Source organism: Melanotaenia boesemani, chromosome 8 (genome assembly GCF_017639745.1).
Source record: "Melanotaenia boesemani isolate fMelBoe1 chromosome 8, fMelBoe1.pri, whole genome shotgun sequence".
Taxonomy (NCBI): Eukaryota; Metazoa; Chordata; class Actinopteri; order Atheriniformes; family Melanotaeniidae; genus Melanotaenia; species Melanotaenia boesemani.
Window position 1 is genome coordinate 10,546,794 of NC_055689.1, and position 23,871 is coordinate 10,570,664.

The 23,871-nt window shown below is 39.9% G+C and overlaps 1 protein-coding gene across 1 annotated transcript in view; it reads left to right on the forward strand.

Annotated features, from left to right (window-relative positions):
- Positions 1-23,871, forward strand: part of LOC121644217 — a 192,370-nt gene that overhangs the window by 155,441 nt on the left and 13,058 nt on the right. Inside the window, exons 7-10 of the mRNA XM_041992020.1 lie at positions 10,718-10,974; positions 11,686-11,822; positions 15,393-15,514; positions 22,156-22,273. Of these exons, the coding sequence (XP_041847954.1) occupies positions 10,718-10,974; positions 11,686-11,822; positions 15,393-15,514; positions 22,156-22,273 (634 nt within the window). The remainder of the gene's footprint in view (positions 1-10,717; positions 10,975-11,685; positions 11,823-15,392; positions 15,515-22,155; positions 22,274-23,871) is intronic.

Genomic DNA, 23,871 nt, shown 5'->3' on the forward strand with positions numbered 1-23,871 from the left:
GCCACCCTTCCATGGAGACCATTTCTGATGAGCCTTCAGTGAACAGTAGATGGATCAGCAAAAGGTCTAGATGCATCTCTCAGGCCCTGTGTCAGGTTTTTGCAGGGTTTTTCCCATTTCTTAGAGACATCCCTTTCAAGTAGTTGTAGATAGACTGTGCACTATGCTTACATTTGACAAGTATTCAGCTAATAGCTCTTTGGGAATCACCTTGTTGCTGCAAAAATATTATTCTATGTCTGTCAAATTAATTGGGATTTTTTTTGGGTTGATGGCACAGTAAAATGAGGAAACAAATTATATGTATTTGAGACAGGCTGTAACAAAGTACCTACCCTACTTGTCTGTCATATGTAGATGCACCATTGGTTCATGGTTTGACTTAGTTGCCCATTTTATAACTAAATGATTCATGAATTGGTGTTAAGTGAATCAAAATAATGCATTCCTCTGAAACTAATCAGGTACAAGAACTGGACTGAAAATGACTCAAAAGAAGTTTTTAATGTCAAAGAAAAATTTAAAAGACATCTTCATACTCAAAAAGTCTGGAGAGCTATAGATCAAGACCACCTTAATGAGGCACTCTCCAACCAAGGATGTAACTTTTCAACCTTAAAACTACGTTCAGGACTGCCAAAATGGAAGGACGGAGGCCAAATTAGTCATCAATGGGGGGAGAGAACACAGAAAAAATCTGCAAAGAAATTCTATAGTGCATCTTTAAAGCCCTATTACTTAACAATGGAATTTTTTGGCACCCTCTAATAAAGGCAAATACAACATTTATTTTGCTTCCTGTCTCCTGTCAGTGTGCTATCAAAACTAGCCACAAACACAGAGTTTTAAAGGTCCCATATTATGCAAAATTCACTTTTTAATGGTTTTGGAACAGTCATACTGGTCCCCCCGCATGTGTAGGAGACCCGTAAGTGTGAAACTCTTTCAGGCGCTCTCTCTCCCCCCTGCTCCACCTCTAGGGAAGTAAGCGCTGAAATGAGCTTGTTTGAAAGCGTGTACGTTATGACGTCATAAGGGACAATAACCACTCCCCACAGAGCGATGGACCCATCTACCGGCTCTCAAAGCCCGCCCTCTAAAAATCACCTAGCGCCCAGTGTTTTTCCCTCTTCGGCAACCCTCGTTAGCGGACATGGCTAAGCGACAGAAGCACTGTTCTGTTTGTGGCTGCATAAATGAACACGAAAACATTTTTTTACTTCCATCCACTGAACCCACGAGGACTGAGTGGATTAATTTTATTTTTGGAGGAAATGTACCCGGAAAACTTCAAAAGGTTTTGCATGTCTGTGGCCAGCATTTCAAAGAGGACTGTTTCCACAACATGGGGGCATGGAAAGCAGGCTTCGCCAACCGTTTGAAGCTGAAGCCAGGTTCAATACCAACTGTCCGTGACACAGCTGGAGAGGTAAGAGCTGGCAGTTATTTTATCGTTTCGGCCTTATTAGTCTGATAGCTTGAAAATATATTAACCTGTCAATCACCTCATGACGGGCGATGCGATGGGCGGAGCCAACAGCTGAGCTGCTCCACCAGGGTTCCGCCCACCATAAACGGCACATTTCTGAAGCTGCTAAAAAGAGGGAGGTGAAGAGAAGCCGCTGCACTCAAACTGAGGGTCGATTTGTCCATACCATGGCGGAAATATTTCATTTAGATATTAATGAATGGTCTCAGATTGGGAATAAAGTGTATAATATGGGACCTTTAAGGTTGGAAAGTTTTGTAATGTTGCTTTAAGAGATTATGTGAAAGTGTGCTTGGAAGCAAAATACAAAGATACACAGATATAAGGGGTGGATCAAGAGTTTTGCACAATATTGTACTTCAGATGCAAATATTTTGTGTTGAACTGCAGCTACATGTGTAGTTGCTGATGAAGCAAAAAGAACAAACTATTGTAGCATAAAAAGCTCTGATCTGAAAATGCCTCATTACACATGTATACTGTACTTAACAGCCTTTTGTATAACAAAGGGATCACCACACGCCACACCAGGCATGTCACAACAATATTAATACAAACCAGTATCCAGATTCATGATGTTTCCCCTTTTGAGGTATGTTTTTGGGGTTCTGTGAGCTGTGTAAGCCGGCTATTTGCGCGCCTTTTATTCCTCTTACCTGGGGGACAAGCCAGCTCATGCATGTGTCAGTTTGCAGTTATTATTTCCATATGCTCTCACTTAAAATGGCTGGTTAATCCTCGGTCACACGCCAGCAGCGTACCCAGGATTATCTGTGTTTGTTTTCTCACACGCAGGGGAGATTGTGTTAATCTCCTCAGAGAGGGGGGAAAAAGAGAGATGGAGCAAAAGAGAGAAAAAAAAGAAGCAGACCAACATCTTGCTCATAAGTTAAAAAAAAAATAAAAAATAGAGAAGGATTCAGGACCTATGAGGAAGAGACAGAAGGCAAATGACAGAGGGAACGGAAATCAGCAGACAAAGTCAAAAGGGAGATTTAGAAGAGTCTTTGTTCTCTCAATTCTGCAGCTGTGCTTGCTGGCAGAAATGTCCAAAGCTGCGGTTGTCATCAGACAAACGTGATGTATGATCTTGATTTAGAATATGCTAAATCAAAAAAGAACACAAGCTGCCAAGGACAGCAGGGCGCTAAACAAACTCAAGAGTGGCTATCGCACACCATATGCACACACTGTGCTGCACACATATGAGACGAGGAGAATATGCATGCGTTTCACCTGTATTCACACAGATTCTTCTTCTTTTCAATCAATTACAGCAAAGGCAGAGAGAATCATCACCTCTGTGATTTGAAGCATCGACCTGTGGTAATTCACACCAGCTGTATGTGTAATGCGTACACACAGGGAAACACACACACACTGAGCATGCATGGCTATGGTTCGGCCTCTTTGAGGAGAGACATATTATGTATTGGCAGTCTAGCATGCAGGTTAGTTAATTAATTTCTGCTTACTGTGAAGCAAATTTAAAAGGGAAATTGTATAAGAATTAGAATTTCAAAAAGGGCTCTTGGAGCGCCGCGCAGGACACAGGAAGGTTACACTTTAAGAGTGTGTAGGTGTGTGACAAGAGGCTAGTGTATGGAGACGAGCTGGAATCTGTGAATATACAGAGCTTATCATTAAAGTCAATTAGCAAGTTTTTTTTTTCTACAAGTATAAACATTTGCAAAATTATTACAGTTCATTGTTGTGTTGAAAGACTAGTTTAAACTTTAACCAGTGAATTTTTGGCTGTTTTTAACCTGATAAATTACTTAAACCTTTAATTATCAAAGTTTTATTGATTCATTTTCTGCTAAATGACCAAACAAATTAAATTCAAACTCTTGAATGTTCACATTAGCATTTGCTGGTGTGAAACTGTAGGAGGTAGAAGTTATTGCAACAGGAGTGTGTGTTCAGATTTGTTAGTTCAGCCTTTCTTGCCGTTAATTTATTTCAAGTCTTGCAGAATTCCATTTTTGGTAATGTTAATCATGTCACATTATGTATTTATTTTTTCCAGAGGAAACGCATTTCTGCAAACTAAACTTAGCACAAAAAGTGAGAATACTTGTGTTTAGTCGATTCTTTCTCTGCTTTGATGATACTAATTGCTGTTTTATTATATTTTGTTGGAAAGCCTGATAGGTCACCTTTACAATGAGGTATAACTTGTAAGGATCAAGCCTGTGTGGGATGAAAAACACAGCCAAATGTGTGGCTAGTGCACCCAAAAAATATCCAAAAATCTATTGCAATATTCTCCTCTTTCTCCTTATGTTAGTCACCAGCCTGGTCACATTTAGCTGTGGCATCCCGTTCCTCAACCAGGAGTTGCTGAAGGTCAACCAGCCAGGTAGTGTTGGTCACTCTAGCACATGCCCAAGCTGATCCCACAAATGTTCAGTTTGGTTGAGGTCTAATTTCACGGCAGGTCATTCCTTCGTCTCCACTTCCAAATTCTGGAAGCACTCTGATGATTCTGGCTTCGTGGGCGAGAGCGTTATCATCCTGGAGGATGGAGTCAGGTTCCATACCTGGAGATTTGGCATCCTCATATCTCCAGGTATGGCCTCAGAATCTCATTCTTGTCTGTCTATTAAATATATGCCAATCAGGGGCCAGTAATACATCTGAAACTGAAACTCTTGAATCTTAAAACAAGAGTGAGCATCAACAGGAAAATATTGCAAGAGACCTAGGCACATTCTTAGGGACTCTACTCATTCCATATATGCATAATCCTTGCAAGTTATACCTCATTAGATATAACTGAATTTGACTTTCCAACAATGTATAATAAAAGACCAACTGGTATTACCAACCATGGGCAAATTTTAGCTAAGATTATATAAAAAGGACAAGATCTAAACACAGAGGCTATGCTACATATAGCAACAATTACCACAGACAGTAATGCAAAACAGTTGACCTATAAACTGGTCAGAACCAGAAAGAAAGGATTTGAATGGTGCTAAATAAAGCCAGACTTATGGAGAGCTATCATTAGAGACAAAAACAGATGGTATGGCTCCATCAAAGCCTTGAGCTCAGATCAGATTTTCCACTTGATTATCAAGGATAAAGGATGTTATTATTATAATATAGAAAATCTGAAAAACAAACAAAAAAATATATTAACTCTTATCAGATTGGTGAAAGGTATTCTATTCCTGCCTTCCATCTATTTTGATATATTTCTGGACTACAGAGGTTGCCACTCACTGTGCCGGCTAGTTAGTTAGTTAGCTACTTAGCCAACAGAGACTGCGGCTAAGCTTCTGTTGCTTGCTAGTTAGCCAGACAGCAACATGTTTAAATACTAATATTTACTTAAGTGCCAGCCACATAGTTACTGGAGCTTATATATGTGATATTCTCATTATTAACACTAGTAATACTATTAACTTGCCATATTTTAGTAAAGTTGATCTCAGTCATTGCTGCAAAACCTTGTTCGCTGAGTCAGTTGTGAATTACCTGAAGAGACAAAGGCATCCTGACATCTTAATCCCAAGAAGAGCTGTGCCTAATACTCAATATCAGTGGTTCCCAACCTGGGATCCCTGGACCCCAAAGAGGGGCCTGAGCCGTTGACTGTTTAGGCCACACCTTGTGCATCCAGTCAATCTTCGTCCATGTACTGTGTGGTTTAGTGAGGTAAGTGAGCCGGTGGAGCCACATAGTGGTGTAGCTTGTTTCTGTCTACCATTTTATTCATGAGACATGTCTGAGAAATGTCACAGTGCAGATGATATTTCCTTATTTTGTAAAATAAAAAGGCAATATGCTGATAATTAACTTAACAGTGGTTTTTTGAAAGGAAAGAAGTCAGCCAGAATGTATCATTTATGGTGAGACACTAGTTAATGAAAAACAAAGTCCAAGCATCGTTTCAACATAGGGCGGGTCAGAGGTCAACAGCTTTTTGGTAGTTGCATAAAGGGGTCCTCAGGAAACTGCTGCTCTAAAGGACCCCAGTAACAACCTATCTGCCAGTAGATTTGGTTACACTACTTACTGATTTGATTTGCATTTGGAATTTAATTAAACTTATTGGCATTATTTAAAAAATGTCTCCAAGGTCAAGGTCAAGTGTACTAATATAGGACAATTAAACAACACAAAGTGCCCATAGTGCTGTATATATCGGTTTATGGTCTGGCTGTGTTTTGTTGTGTCCAAACTGCATCTTAGTGCCTAAAATATGACAAGTAGAAGGAAATGTATTACAGTTGTAGAGTTTTTCTCTAATTACAAAGACATTTTGCAGTCTGTGTCGTGACTCAAGTACCCATGGCAGTGATGGTACTGTGGGTAGGGGGGGGGGGGGGTGTATGGGAAAAATATGATTAAGCTGCACTGACACAAAATGACAGATTGTGCAGAGATACAGACAACCTGTTCTCATTTTGAACTCCTCACATACTAATGCTTGGTCAGGAGCCTGCTTCATTGTTTTGTAGATACATGTTACCACCAAAGTGTCACTTTAGAACGTACAGGGCTTCCCAAACTGGTACCATGACAGTCTAAGGAAGCATCTCCACAGCAAATTGGGAAAATTTAGCAAAGCTTTCCACAGTACAACATTTTACAGGGCTAAGCATCTTTTTTCCAGAAACAGTTATTTTTTTGTGGGACCACTAAAAAATAAAAAAAATTCTGGTGACATATACTATTAGTGCAGCCAGTGCATCACTTTCCTTTCCTGAAGGATAACTAGCAATTTGCAGCTGTAGAGCAGTTCCATTTGTGCCGGTAAAACAGATATGAAGGGCCCTTGACTGAGTGCAGGATGTGACAACAAGCTGGTGTGAGCATTATTATTTTTTTCTTAAAAGCACAAGATCTTTGAAGTGATGTTAAGATGACTTTCATCTTTGTTGTCACAAACATAGCTCCTATATTTACTTTCAAGCTTATTCTCACCACAACCCCCCACTGCAGACTTTATTCTCCCCAGCTGGTTGGACTGTCTGAATGGCAAAATATGAATATTGTATTTACAGACTTTAACAATTCCTACAGAAAATCTACAAATTTTACTGCAGGCTGTAATGAAGAACAAGAAACAAAATGGCTGAACTAAAAGTCAAGAGTATTTAATCAATAGGATATGCCTGCTGGTGCACAAATTGTTGATCCATCTGTTTCCAAAGCAAGGGTCCTTGTCCCTGAAGAACGCTCATACCTTTAACCTTTCTAGACATATATTTTACCTTTTATTACCATTTACTCATGCCTCCTTATTCTGTAATTCCAAAAAGTCTTCCTACTTAAGTGGTCATACCTGTCCTTTGTTTACGTCTTTAAATATGACTCATAATTCTATCCTGTAAAATACAGGCCTTAGTTATACCTAAAATGCTAATGCTTCATATTAGCATTTCACCATCAGAGCAAATTTAAACCATTTAACAAGCAACAAAGTCACAAAATTGTTGAAGAGTGTTGCATTTTCAACCATGTAAACATTGGGCTTTTACAAAACTTTGTAATCTCCTGATTGGCTTTAGTTTGTTAGAGTTGCTTAGAGTCTTGGTTAGATTTAACAACCAGAGCTCTCACAGTGTGGCTGGTTGATTCCTAGTCACCGGCCAATCAGTTTTCAATCATGCATGTTTTTTTTTTTTTAACTGTTTTATTCAGTTGCTTTCTTTTCTTTCTTTCTTTTTTTTTTTTTTTTTTTTTTTTTTGTTTGTTTGTTGTAAATGAAAATACCTAACACTTTCTTCACATTCTCTTTCCCAGCAAAGGACAAAGTAAGTTTTGCTCTCAACTTCATCTTAATAGATATTTTACAAGATTCCTTCAATTGCAAGAAGAATTTGGTTGTTCAACATTTTAAATATTTGACCGAAAGTCAAAGACAAATCAAAGTTAAGAAAAAAAATACAGTTAGTCAATCCTAAATAATTATCCTAATTCCTCATTTAATTAATCTAATCAGAACTATGATCTTCAGAGCCCCCAATTTGAAGTAGTTTCCTTAACACACAAACTCTGGACTGCGTGCTCTCAAACTACCTGCATGCCATTTGAAAACAATGGTTTCTGAATTTAACCCATGTCTAGTTGCACTAGAGAGCAGTAGGCTGCCTTGTTCCAGCACCCAGGGAAGTTAAGGATCTTCCTCATGGTGGTTCACCTCCATTGTCAGTCTGCAGACTTGAACCTGGGTCCTCCAGCGCCCATTCCTCTTGTCTAACCACTTGGACACCCACTTTTTTTTCTTGCATCCAGCTTAGCTCTACGTCCACATGTCACTCACTGTTTATTTTTTGCTCCTCATTCAGCTGCACTCTCAGACACTAGCTTGTAAACCAACACCTTGCCTCAGTAAACACGCAGCCAATAAATGCTACGTCATGGAAGAGTGTTAATGGAAAATGCCAGGACAAATAATCAAAATGGTTTGTTTAATTTATCACCTGCCAAACTGTATTGTTAGTTTTCATTTATATCCACCAAAATAAATGTTAACCCACATTTTGGTGTGAATTTCGAACCCCTGGTCACAACGTCATTTTCATCCTTGACATGCAGTCGCTTTTGCAACCACTTGAGGCTGCACATTCTTTCAGTGTAAGTAAAGGCTGTTTCTGCGTGGATACACATGCACCACATGGGCATATTTTAGTCTCTGTTCTTTGCTTCCTCTGCTATGGACTTGTTAAAGTTAAGCAGCTGAAACGGCTCTAAATCACAGTCTTAGCCCTCAGTAAAGGTGGAGATCCAAGGGTAAATGAAGTCAGAGCTACTGCTTTCAATTTCAGCTGCTAACAAACACATCTCTGCCTCACAGGTCCACTAGTATGGCTGCTAGTTGCTCCTTAATGTGTGTGTGTGTGTGTGTGTTTGTGTGTGGCTATAAATTCCACAAGAGTCGACAGATCACCAGTGTGCAAAAGCCCAAAGTCATAGTGAAGCATAAGAACTGTGGGGTCACTGTGTGATAAGTGCTTCCTCTAAGGGGGGGTGTGCTGCGGTTTTTCAGAGCTGGCGACCTGTCAAACACACACTCGCAGGCGGGGAGAGAAAGGTTGGAGAGGGTTGTTCTGGGAGTGGGTGATGGAGTGTGTGAGGTGGTGAAAGAGGGATTTTGGATTGGAATGATGGAGTGCTGGATGCAGGGAGGGCGGGGGGTGATGAGTGTGTGCTCACAGTGTAAGTGACACCTCTCCTCCTCAGACAGATTGTCTCCCTCGCACTCAGTAATGGGGACTCCGTTAGGGCACATTTTACCTCCATCTTGCCCCCCCCCCCCCCCCCCCCCCCCCCCCACACACACACACACACACTCCGTCATGATCTTCATTATTTCTCTGTACTCGGTAACAATCCTTCTTGTTTGTTTATTTTTTTCTTCAGAGATATTCACCAAATTGCCAGGATGTCAATGTCTTTCAGTTTGCCCTTTCCTCTGCGTAATTTTAAATCAGTCTGCGGCTCAGCTGATTTTCTGTTAGACAACTCTTGCAGGTTCACAGCTCAAAGCAAGAGAGGAAAAGAAAAGAAGGAGTAGTTAAACATACATTGATAGAGAGCATATCAAGATAGATAGAGAGATAGATAGCATAGAGAGCATATCAATATTCCTTGCGCTTGTGGGATCCTCTGAATGATTTTTTTTTCCTTTCTCTAAAAACTCTGCATAGCCAAAGCTCATTTATCCTCCATCCAGCCTACTTCTCTGTGCCAATCACACCAAGATGATTCATTTGCACACAAGCCCACAAACCCACTCTCACCTCAAAAAAATATTCTGAACCAGAGCCAATGAACACGTTGCTTTTCTAAAGTTTAATCAACAGCAGGTGTATGTCGGTGTGAGACAGTAGATGTTTGTGATTACTCGTGTGTGCCCGCATCCTCGCTAACAATCATCTAGACGAACCAGATCAGAGACTATCTCTCCGCTTCAGAGCTGGCATGCTGGCGGGAGAGCGGCGTGCAATCACACAGAGACCTCATACAAGCGAGCTTCATAACTTCTCAGCAACAAACAATTGCCAGGGCCTGAGCCCCTATCCCAAATGAGATCTCTTGCACCTGTGTAGATGCAAGGATACAAAAGAATTTCTACTGCTCCTCATAGCCAGGTGAGTCTCCATGGTGATAGCAGAATCTCCATGGTGATGGAGACGGGATTCAAAACAGGAAAAGCGTTTCTATTTTTTTTAATAAAAAAACATGAGAGTGCATTTGTTTTTACTTTCATCATAGGATACTCTCTATGGAAATTATCTGTTGATATCAGAGCTATTTGTAGCTTAAAGTCCATAGCACATTTTCACTTCTCTCCCACTCTTCACAAGGTCTGAAACTACTCCCACCAACGCTTCTGCAACATTTTAGCACGAGGTTCTACCTGCCAGGTACACAACAACACACATCCTTTTTTTTTCTTTTTGCCAACACTGTTGTAACAAATGACACTAAAGCTAAACAGAGATAAACTGCCATTTGCTATCCAGTGTGGCACATGCTCATATCTGTGCTTGTAGATTGAAAAGCCGATCTCATAACTTCCACAAATGCTCCAGTAACATTCAACACTCTGACAGAAAACTCTACAGCTGTATATTCTCTAGTCTGAGCATGTCAAAAATATCCAAACATCAACTTCGAGCAACGTCAAAATGACACCCAAACATGTAGTCGCTTCAGTGTTGGAGTTCTGAAGAAGCCTTTCAACTTTGTGAGCGTCAGGATTCTCATTGGCAATGCTGTAACATCAACACCTCACGAATGCCTTTTCCCACTTCAGACAAAAACCCCCACCATCTGAGCACCCATCCACCCACAACAACCTTCAAAGTAGCACTTCAGAACTCCAAACGTCACAACAAGGAAGGTAACCATGATATTATTCACCCCACAAATTATTCTGAGCTGATTTGGGATGTGACCATTCTCTGGCTCTGATCTACTGGAATAATTTATTATGTGCCATCTCACAGCTTTTGATATGTAATTTAGCAGTCATCTGCAGGAAATTTAGTGTGAGAATTAGAGCAAATGAAAGCACAAACACAGGCTATTGGATCTGATGTTTGAAACTGTGACATTTGCATAATTTCTTGCTATTACAATGTGTCGCCAGTGCTCATTTCAAAGTATGTAAATGTCTAAATCTTACACTTCTACATATATATATATATATATATTTTTTTTTAATGTGTTGAGTTGAATGAACGTTCTCTTTGTCATCCCCAGGCGGTGGACTACGAGGGTCGAAGCTCCTATTCCTTCTCTGTGGAGGTCCTCAACCCCATTGTAGACCCTCGTTTTTTACGTCGAGGCCCCTTTAAAGACCGGGCTTCAATCCGAGTTGCAGTCCTGGATGCTGACGAGCCGCCAAGGTTCTCCCGGTCTCGATACCACATGGATGTGTCTGAGAACTGCCCGCCAGCCTGCACCGTGGGTCGGGTCAGCGCCGTAGATCCAGACACTGGTTTGACAAATAATATCAGGTAAAGTTTGATGCTAATTTCCTCTAAACATGCAGTGATTCAGCAGTAATTAGACTAATTTAGCTCATAAAGATCTACAATGCACGAAGCTGGTCTGCCTTCCACAGTGCCCTACTTTGAGGATACTGCAAATACTGGCTTGGCTCTTTTATACAAACTAAACAAACAAGCCACTCTGCTTTTTGGATTAAAATTGAAAGTAAAGCTTAAAAAAAAAAGACAAAGCCTTCTAAATACCTGCACTATTCTGCCTCGAGCTAGATTGTAAATAAACCAACTGCACCAAGCTTTCGCTTGTGTTTTCTCTTAAAAACTTCAAGGAGGAAGGTGAGTGATTTGTCTGTAACAACCAAAGGAAACCGCATTTCAATTAAAAGCAAAAAGCCCCAAAAGTGAGTGTGTGGGGAGGAATAATAGTTGGTATATTCAGAGAGATATTTAGATAATCGCTTCCACTTCAGAAGACCTCGTATCTGCTGTGATAATCTCACTATATTAATTCATTTGCCATATGAATGCCGACTTCCTTATCACTCCTTCACACACTTGCCCTGTATGCTTCTTTCACTCTGCACCCCGCTGCCATCTCCACTTGCCTTCTTTCTTCCCCTCTTCGATTTGGCACTTTTTTCCACCTTCTCCCCATTTTACTCGCCCTCCTCCTGTCAGCACAAGCATATTTCTCTTCTCACTGTACTCTCTGTTCTCCAGGTTTTCCATTGATCCCCAGTCAGACCCGGAGGCTCTGTTCCGTATCACCCCAGACACCGGCCTCATCACCACGGCTATGGAGCTGGATCGGGAGCGTGAGCACTGGCACAACATTACAGTTATCGCCACGCAGAGAGGTCAGATCTAGTTCTTTGTGTGCAACATAACACTGAGACATTATTACAGCTTGCTCATGGGATTATTTCTTTTATTAGGGTTTTTCAGTGAAACTGTCATTTTTCACCTCTGACACCTGCAGCCACTGATGTGTGAGAGGTTTAGGAGAGAGCAGACTGTATGTTTTAGTGTCTGAAAAGCTCAGTGTCCAGTGTACGGTGCAACTCACTAAGCGGCTTAGCTTTTGAGTCATCAGGCCATGAGAGGAACGCTGTTTGGCACCAGGAACAGTTTGTTGGAGCATGCCTGACAATCAATTGATCTATATTGTGTTAGTTATCTGATGCTGCAATAGATCTGTTCTCATAGGGGTACGACTGGAATCAAGGCATTAAAGCAGCCAATCGAAGAAAAGCACCTCTTTACTGGCACCATGAGACGGCAAAGATGAGCGGGAAACGCCTCCAGATTCCAGTTACGGAAAACCAAGTTAGACCAAGCATTTAGGAACTGTACAGGTTATGATTTAGTTATGAAAAATATCGTTAAACACCCCAAAGTTATAGAATTTCACAGTCAATTTTACAGTTTTCCCAAATATATACACAGAAAAAACAAAACACACACACACACAAAACTTCCATGGTGAGCAAATATCAGCAATGTGTTACTAAGCAAACATTTATGTTTTTTTTTTACTAGAGCTTAAACAGACTACCACTTTCAACTACAGTGAGTTACATTCTCTTGTGACCCATCTGTCTTTTCCTTTGAATCCCCAGTGTTCAGTAGCAATGCAAAGCATATGTGCAAGGTTTTTTAGCAGCATGCCGTTCTGATTTTGGTCTCCAGAACAGCTCTGTGTATTTTCCAGATGAGCACATATTGACATGTGATGGTTACATATGACTCCTTTGTAAGTGCTGTCCATGAGAGACCACTTTTCAGATCTTGTTGACTGAGGGCGCATCTCACCAACAATATCATCATATAGTTTCTTCAGTCTTGTGTAATGATTTTTCTTAATTGGACTGTAAACTAAGGCGCAAAAAAATGCCAATAACAAAGCATGTCTTTAGTTATCATCCTTGAGATGATGTCTGTTATTTGCTCTTCCCAACTAACACTCAAACTTACTTTGTTATGATGCTTGCCATTGACCGCTGATTTGTGGATCGTGATAAACTCGAGATATGCTAGCTTTGCCTGGCAGGTTGAACTTGACCTCTTGTTTGTTTTTATTGCCGGGGTTCCAAACAGAACCTTTTACCAGTTATCGCATTAAGCTCTACCACACGCTTTGCACCAGAGCCTAGACACAGTAAAGTGTTATTTTTTCCTGGCGATGGCAAACAGCTTGGTAAATTGACACCTGTGCCAGTATCATACTACTACCATGACTATTTCCCAGTACACAAACTCTTATCAATTCTCTTTTATTTGAATAACTTTTTTATTTCCTTTTTTGAGAAAATTCAGCTATGTAGATTTTTTTCTGTTGTGTTTTATGGTTTTAAGTTAGTTGTAGGTTTGGTGTTGATATTTTTCCTTGTTGAAGTTTGGTGTTTTGTTCCTGTCCAGCCTTCATCTGGGTTTATCTCTCTATGCTGTCTTGTTTTCTGTTACTTTTGTAGAGGTTGTTCACTTCAGTTTAGTTAACTTCCTGTACACCTGGTTTCTGTTTGCTGATTAGCTGTTCCTCGTTTCGCTATTTTCACCCTCAGTATAAATACCTATGTTTTTTTTTTGTTTGTTTGTTTGTTTTTTTGGGCTCTTAGCCAGATGCTTATTCTTCCTCGTCTTCCTGTCCTTGTTTTGCCTGGTGTTCTTTGCCTTTAATGGTTACTCTGTCTTTGCATTTTGCTTTCTTGTTCATTCTAATGTTGCAAACGTTATCCTTCCTACACAGCACAGAATGTTGTTTTTAAATAAATCCCTCCTCCACCAACTGCAATGAAGGTTCAGACAGTTTGAAAAACATTAAATAACATTAAAAACATATCAAGATCATTATGAACTGGTAGGAAAGGCCATAGATGCCCATTCAAAGGTTAATTGTTGGCTTTTTAAATTACAATTTGAGACGTATGTGTAAGTAAAATGACGATCAGACACAAAGATGGTCATTAGTGTAAAGTATTAGCACCTCATTTGTGCTAAAAACATCTGTCTACATCACATTTGCCACCAGATATGCGAGTTCTCTTCTTAGGTCCAAAGCTTAACCAAACTGGTGGCACATCATAAAACCGTCATGTGAATCATGGTATTACTCACCTCATCTGCTGATGCCAAGTGCAGACTCAGAAAAACTCTCATACTCTGTATGTGCTGGAGCCAAAGACAAAAAAGCTATTTTCTGTTTAGTGTGGGGTATGTTTTTAAAATTAACACCAGATTGCAATTAAATGCTGGCCAGGCGCCAGCAGCATTGTTGGCAGGTGACAAGTAATTAAGGCCTTAACAAAGCAAATCAATTGCTTTTTTTGTAAAAGTGAAACTATTGTCAGTGAAAGCTGCCTGCTGTGTGAAGGGAAAGGGGAGTTGTTTTCTTGCCAAGTCTTCTGGACAAAGTTGATCTTTACTTAAAATTTACTCAGGTCTTCTTGTGGCAGCAGAGTGTTGGGAGGACTGAGACGGCAGCACAGCGAGTGCCTGTCCTGAATAATGAGCTCTATCTAATAAACAGACTGTTGGAGGTTGTGTTGACATAAACACAGTGGGAGCCCTGCCATGGCCACGGGCAGGCCTGCTCACCCAGTGGTATTACAGCAAGAGCTCATTTTCAGCTCTTCAGTGATGGGGACCAGTTGCTGTCATCCATGACTCTGTGTATGCGCTCTGTGTTTGAGAACATGGTGTGGGGGTGTATGTCAATGTGTATGTAAATGCGTACGCCTCAGTTTATAGAAAGGGCGGTTTGCTGTGTTGCAGGGTTGTCTGGCTAAATAAATGATGCGTGTCGCAGAGCCTGGAATTGTGTCACAGCAACCTAAAATGTAAAATGGGCAAATGTTCAAGAGGCTCAGAGTATGACTTCATGCGTTATGAGCACGGATGTGAGAACTTCCTGTTGGATTGTGTGTATAGCCAAGTGAAAGTAGTGTGGCAGAGCCTACGCCAATCCATTTAAACTGCACCCTCGTGTAACTGTGTGCAGATTGACGGCTCTCTACATACCGCTCTGCCTGGTCTCCTTCTTTCTTAAAAACACACACTTGACTCTGTGAGATGCTTTGGCTCAGAATAGCACTCTTTGATGTGCAGAAATTTGACTGCCGTGGAAGCATCAGTTTTACTCCAGCTGGGATCCTACAAACTGCAACACAAGCCAAATGAAACCAAATGTACTGCCGTGTATTTAGCCAAATGTGTGCCGGCTAATTTCATCTGAGGGTTGTTGAAGTTTTTGGACACAGATTGAAATGCTTGATCGTGTCTGTCAGAACAACTGAGTGGAATTAATGGAGTGTAAACATGCACCTTTTTTATGTTGTGTACACAAAATTGAATCCATATCATTTCCCAAATAGCAGCTGTGTTCATCTTTGTAGGCAGCATTGTAATATTCTGCTCTGTGGCTCTTTCAGACAACCCCAGCCAGGTGTCCAGAGTTCTGGTTGCAATAGAGACGCTGGACCTTAATGACAACGCGCCTGAGCTGGACAGACAGTACATGACCGCCATGTGCGACTCATCTTCCACTGGACAGGTCAGTATGGATTGAAGTGATCCTCAAACATACTGTTTTAATAATTATGCACATGCTGTTTTTTTATTTTCTATTAAATTAAATGTAATTAAATTAAATTAAATTTCGAATAAATAATCAATGCAAATGACAGTAAATACAAATATTTGATGGTCGAAAATTATATTAGCTTATATAGTAATCTGGATTTCATCAAACAAAACTAGCAATGATGAAAACAGCATTTTTTTGCCAATGACATAAAATACATTTTTCCATATTATTTTTCTATAACATTAAATAGTTGCAATAAACTGATCATGTACACCTGTCATATTTTTTGCATTATATAAAATGCTTTTAACAGATCAAGTTGCATCCAAACATAGGAGTTATTCTTTGAACCTGTAAGTCCATAAATAGTTTCTGCCTGGCAACATAATTGCCTCCCAGAGTTGCTGTTTGGAGGTATACTGCCACCTACCCTCATAGATCTTCCTTTTAATGATAATCCACAAGTTGTCAATAGAGTTGAGGTCAGGGGATGATGGACGACTCACCATGAGTTTTTCTTCCTTTATACCCAATAGCAGCACATATTTAATAGTATGTTTTGCCTCATGGGATGGTGCGTTGTCTTGCATGAAAATGGTTTTACTGTAGAAGGCAGAGTTAATCCTTTTATACCATGGTAGGAAATGATCAGTTAGAAACTGCACATATTTTGCAAAGGTCATTTTGACACCCTCAGGCACCCTAAATGGGCCTACCATCTTATTTCCCATTATTCTAGCCCAAACCATCACTCCTCCACCATCTTGCTGATATTGCAGCCTTGTTGGGACATGGTACCAACCGTCCAGACCTCCATCCATCTGGACCATGTTGCATGGCATTCATCTGCAAGTTGTTTGGAAATGAGTCTTAATGTATTTCTGAGCCCACTGCAAACACTTCTGTTTTTGAGCATTGGTTAAGGGTGGCCAAAATACAGCTTTATGAATGACTGCAGCCTCTGGAGTATTCCATATGAAAACGTTTTTGGGATTCCAGAGACACCAGCAGCTTTCAATACCTGCTTTCTGCTCATCATTGGCTTTTTAACAGCTGCTCTCTTAATAGGATGCAATTGCCTGACAGAAACGTTCTTTGATATGCCTTTATCTGAGTGAACCCTTTTGCTTTCTGAGTCACTCACAATTTTTTAACAATACAATGATCTTGATTAAGTTTTTGTAAAATGCCAAGTGTTGTCATTCCTCTCAAGGCATGGCACTATTTTCAGCTTTTCATGTGCAGAAAAATCCTTCTTCTTGCCCATACTGCACGAAAACTGTGACTTGCTTAATAATGTGGAACAACCTCCTTAACCTCCACAGTGTATTTAAATGAGGGGGAGAAAAACAAAGGAAGAATACAATAAAATATAACATTCTTCTTGATATTTCTTAAAAGAAGATAAAGGTTTTTTTTGCCATGACATTCACTATGAATGAGCTGCTTTCAGGCAAAGTGATCGAGAAGAAGCCATTCCTCACTAAAAGCCTTGTGATGTCCTGTTTGGCAAAAGGCCCTGAATAACATTCAGACTGAATGAACCAAAATCCTCTGATCTGAAGAAACTAAGTATGAGCTTTTTGCCTTCAGTGCCCCTACAGTTTGTTCCTGACATAAACCAGGGACTGAGCTTCACCCAGTTAATAACTTCTCCTAAAGCACGGTGATGGCAGTATCATTATGTGGAGATAATTTTGGGCAACAGGCTCTGGATGACATAAACATGAGTAGGAATCGTCTCCAGAAGACCTTCCACGCTTGAGTGAAAGTTCACATTTCAATTAGACAATGCTGAAACATGAACCCCTAACCAGAGTGAAAGTGGAGGCTTTTTTTCTCAGAAGAGTTAAAAAAGGAAATGCCTTTGCACTTACCCTCCACCTCAAGCCAGGATGAGACTGAATGAGAGAGACTTGCAAAGAAAAAGTGTTACAAGCTTATAGTGTCACCTCCATGACAACTTGAGGCTGTCACTGCTTTCAGGTGCTTTAACCAGGCACAGATATATTTCCAAAGACACCTCTAGAAAAGGTTTTTGCTTTGCCATTGTAAAGTATGATGAAAAATTTAAGCAGAATTGATTTAGGATCCTAAATATTGCAAAAAAGGGAAACTTAAAAGGTCTGTAAACTTTTCCTCCATGCTTATACCATTTAAATGTAAATGTGAGTGTAAATGTATTTAAATTTGTTTGTGTTTGAGTAAAATGAAACTGTACCTTTGCAGATTAGTTGTGTTTGATATGTCACAGGTTGCACCACATTTGTCCCCACCCTAGGGCCAAGCAGAGCTACACTCTGGCACTGCTCTGTTACAAGTTCAGCCTCTTTCAAGGGTTGTCAGTAGCCCTGAAGACTGCAATTTTTCAAGAGGGTGTGAAAAGTTAAGTCATGTCTTCACAGCTGCAGCAGCAGCTCCAGCACCCACCGTGTGTGTCTACATACGAGGCATTCTTGATTAAAGGTCAGCGGCACTTGGTATGGAGTCAGTCCCAACACTCAATCAGTGACACACTAACAGGCATGCAGCAGGCATATACTGCAGGTGAAACACAAGCCAGTGTTGACAGTTGGGTTGATTAAATGTTAGAATGTATATGTTACACATGATTTAAGTGACATCTGGATAAAGTCTGATTTGATTCAGGAACTTCTAAGTTCCTGATTTTGGTTCTGGCTACACAATACCTGACACTGCTGAGTTGTTCAAAGATCCTGTATAAGCAAGGAGCTTCAGAAGGCATTAAATTGACTTTTGAGAAATAAACAATTAGTTCAAGATTTATTCTGCAACTAGTTGGAGTTAATATATGGCTAGACTTAGAAAATGCATACACAGTACGCACATACATATACGGGGTTGTGGGATTAGTAAAGTATTTTTTATTGTTATGGGTTACACATTTCAGTACATATTGATTCAGGGTTTTTGTATTTTGATGTTGATGCTGTCCTTTACAAAACAGCTGCCATGTTAATATTATAATCCTGACCCTACTGTCTTTTAGACATGTGGACAAACATACTTATATGCTATCTGGTGAGACTGAACCGACCCTTTACAGTTTTGATGTCAACTGTTTTAAGTAGGTGATGACGTGGGAAATTTTTCTAAACCTGCTCATGTTTGTGACTGGCATGAATTGGCCCTTGAGATTAATAAAGCCATCAGCCCTATGTCGATATTTCAATTTGACTTGTCATCAAACGTCGGGAACTATTTGAATGGCACTTTCCGATTATGTATCATATAGCAAACATACTAAATCGAGCATGTGAAAATTGTATACAGTACATTAGCATTTTTTGCTGTGATTGATTGCATGCTAGAACACACTGTTTCCATTAGAATACCAAGTATGCACCATTAAATGCTTTCTTAAACTCGGTAAAATGAGCATACAGATGCAAATCAGAGATGATGGTAGAGTCCAGTTCAGTAGCAAAGGTTGAAAGATTACACAGATAGACAGTATGATAATATCTGCAGCCACTATATAATGAGCAGTTTGTTTCCTGTACAAGCAGAATAGGCCAAACAAACATGAACCTGCTGATCTGTTTAGTTAAAAATGATTTGAACTTAGCTGTTTGTGTATCAAAGTCTGTTTATCTACCATTCATTTGCATACTTAAGTAATCTTACTCCCACTTCCAAACAAGACTTGAATATTGCAGTTCAGCACCACGGACAGCGCTCAAGAGTGGGACCGCAATGAAGTCATTAACCCTTTAATGTTCAGACTAAGAAAAAATCAATGAAAAAAAAAAAAAGCTTTTTTTTCATTCCTTGGAACATTAATGATAACAATCACTGTTTTTTTAAGCAAATGGTTGGGATAACAGTTAATAATATAGCAACAATAGTTAAGTGATCCAAACTTGAAACCGTATGAAACAGGATAAGAAACACTTAGTTTTGGTATTACATTTCCAAGCCAAGTGGTAGAAACTACCCAGGCATTCTTGCTTCCACAAATTTTTATAGGATTCATTATACTTGTGGATAAATTCCCTGCCTATTAAAGGCAATTAAACGGGTAAAGTCATCCGACACAATAACAAGACAAGACAAAAAAATGTTTTCAACCCGCCTAAGAGACAGTCATCACTATAATCTACTCTACACCCCTGAGTAAACCCCTGTAAACGTCTGCATGTGAAGATAAATGTTGCTGATGGCTGGAACCTCTGCATCCTTGCTCCATGTAGTGATGCTCTGCTCCCAGTAGTAACCTCAGGTTCAGCATAAACTCAGGTGAAAATATGGTGAGAACTGATAAAGAAGCTATGGAACGCCAGCAGGATTTTAAAAAATGGACAAAAAGGGAGGGAGAAAATGGAAAAGAAAAGCAAGAAAGAGAGAAATAAACAAACATGATGTTAGCCTAATAGCATAATTGCCTATGTCATATTTTAAAGTTTTATCAGCAATGATGCACTATGACTCAGCAGTATTAGGAAAGCAAGATTAGGCAAATAAATGTCACTCAAGCAGTTATCCAGCTGTTGTTGTATGTGTCTTGTCCTTTTAAACTTTCCACCAATTAAAGACTAAAGTGTCTTGGCTATTAATACATTCTAATAGTGTCTTCCTTGAGAATTAAAAATAAATAGACATGAGTGGAGAAATGTATTCCTCTCCACACTGTACTCTCTAGTTGCCACTGTCACAGCCACATGAAGAACAGCTTAATATTTTCAACAGTAAGGAACGGCACCGTCAGCTGTAAATTGTGCACCGCTTAATTTAGCAAATCGCACTGGAATTCACTGAGATACATTCCTCCCCTAAATTATCGTAAGCCACCTTCTATTTCTTTGTGTTTTAAAACACTTTTGTTGCTTCCTGGTTGGGAAAACAACCCTGGCTATGGCTACAGTGCATTCTTGTTACACTGCGACCATCACCCTCATGGATAACGCCTTGTTTTTGTTGCCTTGTTTACATGTTAAAAAAAAAAAAAAAACATCCAAATGAAACTACATTTTAGCACAATGTTATTTTGTTAGGGGTAAAAAATTATAGCTACTCGTGAGGGCTAGAGCTTTTATTTCTTTTGTTTGTTGTTGTTTTTTTTTAAACAAAACATCTCTTTAGTAATCCAAACTTTAAATATATTATGCCAAAACAGGGTTATAATAATAATAATAATAATAATAATAATAATAATGATTACAACCCAGATACATTTAGATGAAAGCGGCTGATAATGTGTCAGACAAAATACACAGACACAGTTCTTTTGAGTCATGTACGACATCATAGGAGTACAACACATGTAATCTGTAAACACATCATTACTCCGTGTTGTCAGAAAGGAAACTAGATAACAGGGTGATGATGTCAGATGAATTCATTTTTTTCAAACAGTCTTTTACAAAGAAACAAGCTACTTTGGAAGAGCTTTCATTCAAATATGGAAATATATACTACCACACAATGCATTTTGTGGTATAGGAATGTGTTAGACAAAGTGGCATCTGTTCTGCAGACACATTTAGTTTCAAAGCAGGTGAATCCTACATGGCCTGTTATCAGAATGCAACAGCTATTCACATTATAATTAAAGCTGAGCTTCCTCTCAGACCGTCTCTTTCCCCCCTGCTATTATCTTGCTTTATTTGTCTTCCCGTCTATTTTCCTGCATCATGTTTTGCTTACTTGTTCCCATCTCAATTATAAAAATTACCTCTTTGCTCCTCAATCTCTCCCTGGAAGCAAGCATTTGCTTACTTGTTTTTTTTTTTTTTTTGTTCCATTCCCTCCATCTTCAGTATTCCATGCTGGCTTCATCACTATAATTTGGTGTCTTGGCCCATCTGTTGTTTTTGCTGGTGTTTTCATTGCTCTGCTTGAGTCTTTGTTGTTTCGCCACTAAATCTGTGATTCTGGTGACAACAGCGTTGATTTGTTTTCGCCTGTGATGTTCATGTTTGCGTCTGCGTATATTATTATATGATCGAGCTACGGTGCAATGCGAGAAGAGAAGATTATGATGTCTTCCACTGGGTTAAAGTCGTCTGTTCACGTCTCTGTTTGACAAGTCGTCAGGCAGAAGTTGTTTGAATGTTCCCACCCAGAAACTGAAGCTATAATGTGACTGAAGAATGCAGCTCTTCTGAAGGAGAAGGCCCGGAGACGCTGACTAACTCAAAGTGTTCGGCTCCCTTTATCCCTGAATTCAGTCTTGTAACCGGCGCTTTAAAGAATTCCTGCCTTGCAGATCGACAACCAGTTTTTCATTAAAAAGAAATTACCCATCAGCCAAGTGCTGGAAGAGATTCCTTTTAGATTAATTTTGTTACCGCTGCCAGTAAAGATGCCATTACTAAATTGAAAGCCACACTTCACTGTATTTGTGAGGAGCGACGCGCGTCAGACCCAGTTATTTATTTGGTGTGAGTATCAGACACAGTTCACTTGTATCTTAATACTAATTGGCTTGTTTTGATTCCTGCCAATGTCGGCTAATGGCTTGTTGCTAAAAGCTCTCTGTGTGCAAGTGTTTTCTCCATTTTTTCTTTCTCTTCTCTGCACACATGTGCATTCACACCCTCCTTCCCCTCAATGCGTCTCTTTTTCTCTCTATCGCTGTGTTTCAGGTGGTGCAGGTGTTGCGGGCGATTGATAGAGATGAGGGAGGGAATGACAGCACCGTGTATTTCAGCATCCCCCCAGAATCCAGCGCTGCCCTCAACTTCAGCGTCAGAGACAGTGGCGGTAGGTACTCAATCTTTCCCTTTCTGGGTAGTTCCCTTCATTTCTTTACTTTCCTGTTTCCCTGGCAGACAAACTGTGTTTTCCCTATTTTTTTTTTAAAAAGACTCTGAATCCTACTTATTTTTCCCCGCCTCTCTCTTCTCATTTATGTCTTTTCTCCTACTTTCTCTTTCTTTTACCTCCCTTTGCCTTTGCTGTCTCTGCCTCTCTCTTCTTCCATCCATCTCCAACTCTGGTGGCTCCATTGTTTTGCTTTGTTATCCTCCTCTCTGTTGTTTATTCCTTTTGTTTGCCTTCACATATCTTCTGCATCCATCTTCTCCTCCCCATGACTGCACACGCTCACTATTTCCACAAAAAGCTTTCCAAAAAAAAAAAAAAAAAAAAAAGGAATTTAGATATTGAGCTGTTGTTTTTTTTCATTGTGCTGCATTAATACATTCCTTGTACACTACCAGTAGAAAATCTAGACACCTTTTTCACTGTTTTACATTTGATCTTAAACATATACAGTAATATGAGAAAGAAAATTATTACTCTTCAATTGTAAAATTTTACAAATTAGGAGATAACAGAAAAAAAGTTAAAGACCTTAACTGGTCTAAAAGTTAGGTAAATGTGACCTCAGATGAACAACAGTACAGGATGTAACACACCTTGTAATTATTCACTTTACCAAAGCAAAGCTGAAATGCAGAAGCAGTATGAAAAAATAAAATTCTTATTACTTCCATTGAAATTAAGAGGGTAAGTGGCAGCCCGGTGGTACTAATCAAATGCACGGTTTGTCGTTTATCATCAGTGTGAGCGCGTTTATAGTTGGCAGAAGGTTTGCAATTTACATGTCTGGAGCATGAAGGTGTGTGTTAGCTGGGACTGTGCATGACTAGTTGACTTATCAACTTGTAGAAATGGCAAAGTCGGCCACTTTTTTTAAGAGTCGACTTTCTTTGGAGGAGAGTTATGTTTTGTGCAAAGATGCGGAGCTGTTTACAGCACTGTGTTAGAAGAATGGCGTGACCCTTTTAAGAGTGACCTACAGAGAAAGAGAGAGAGTGCACATCAGTTGGTCTGACACACAGTGCAGGTCTGACTCAGAGTGAGGCAGTCGGAGCAGAGAAAGCCGGCTGTGAGAAACTGCCTGTTTAGCTGTGAATGTCCAGTTTAAACTACAAGCTTTATTCAATAAACACTACAGCTCCTCTAGTTACAACAGAGTCCCATGTCTGCTTTACCACTGCTTTGCAAAGTGAAGGGAGCTCACCCCAAGCTGCAGCTTCAGCCCAGGAGGAATCACCTCACCTCCGCCTCCTGACCTCGGTTTGGAGGTGGAAACTAAAAAGTTTAACAGCTGTTTCTGCTGGAGTTTCTACTTACTGTGGAAAAAACAGACCAGAGCAGTGCGGTTACTCGACCATCACCATCAAAAAGATCAGACGGGAAAGCAAAGAAAAATAGTTATTTTGTTGTAGATGAGCACTTCCTTGGGTGTGTTTTTAAGTTCACCTGGTATAGCAGCCGCCCCATAGCAAGAGGCTATAGCCTCTTCATTCAGCCAGCCCAGGTTCAATCCCAGCATCTTCTTGACCCACTTCCTC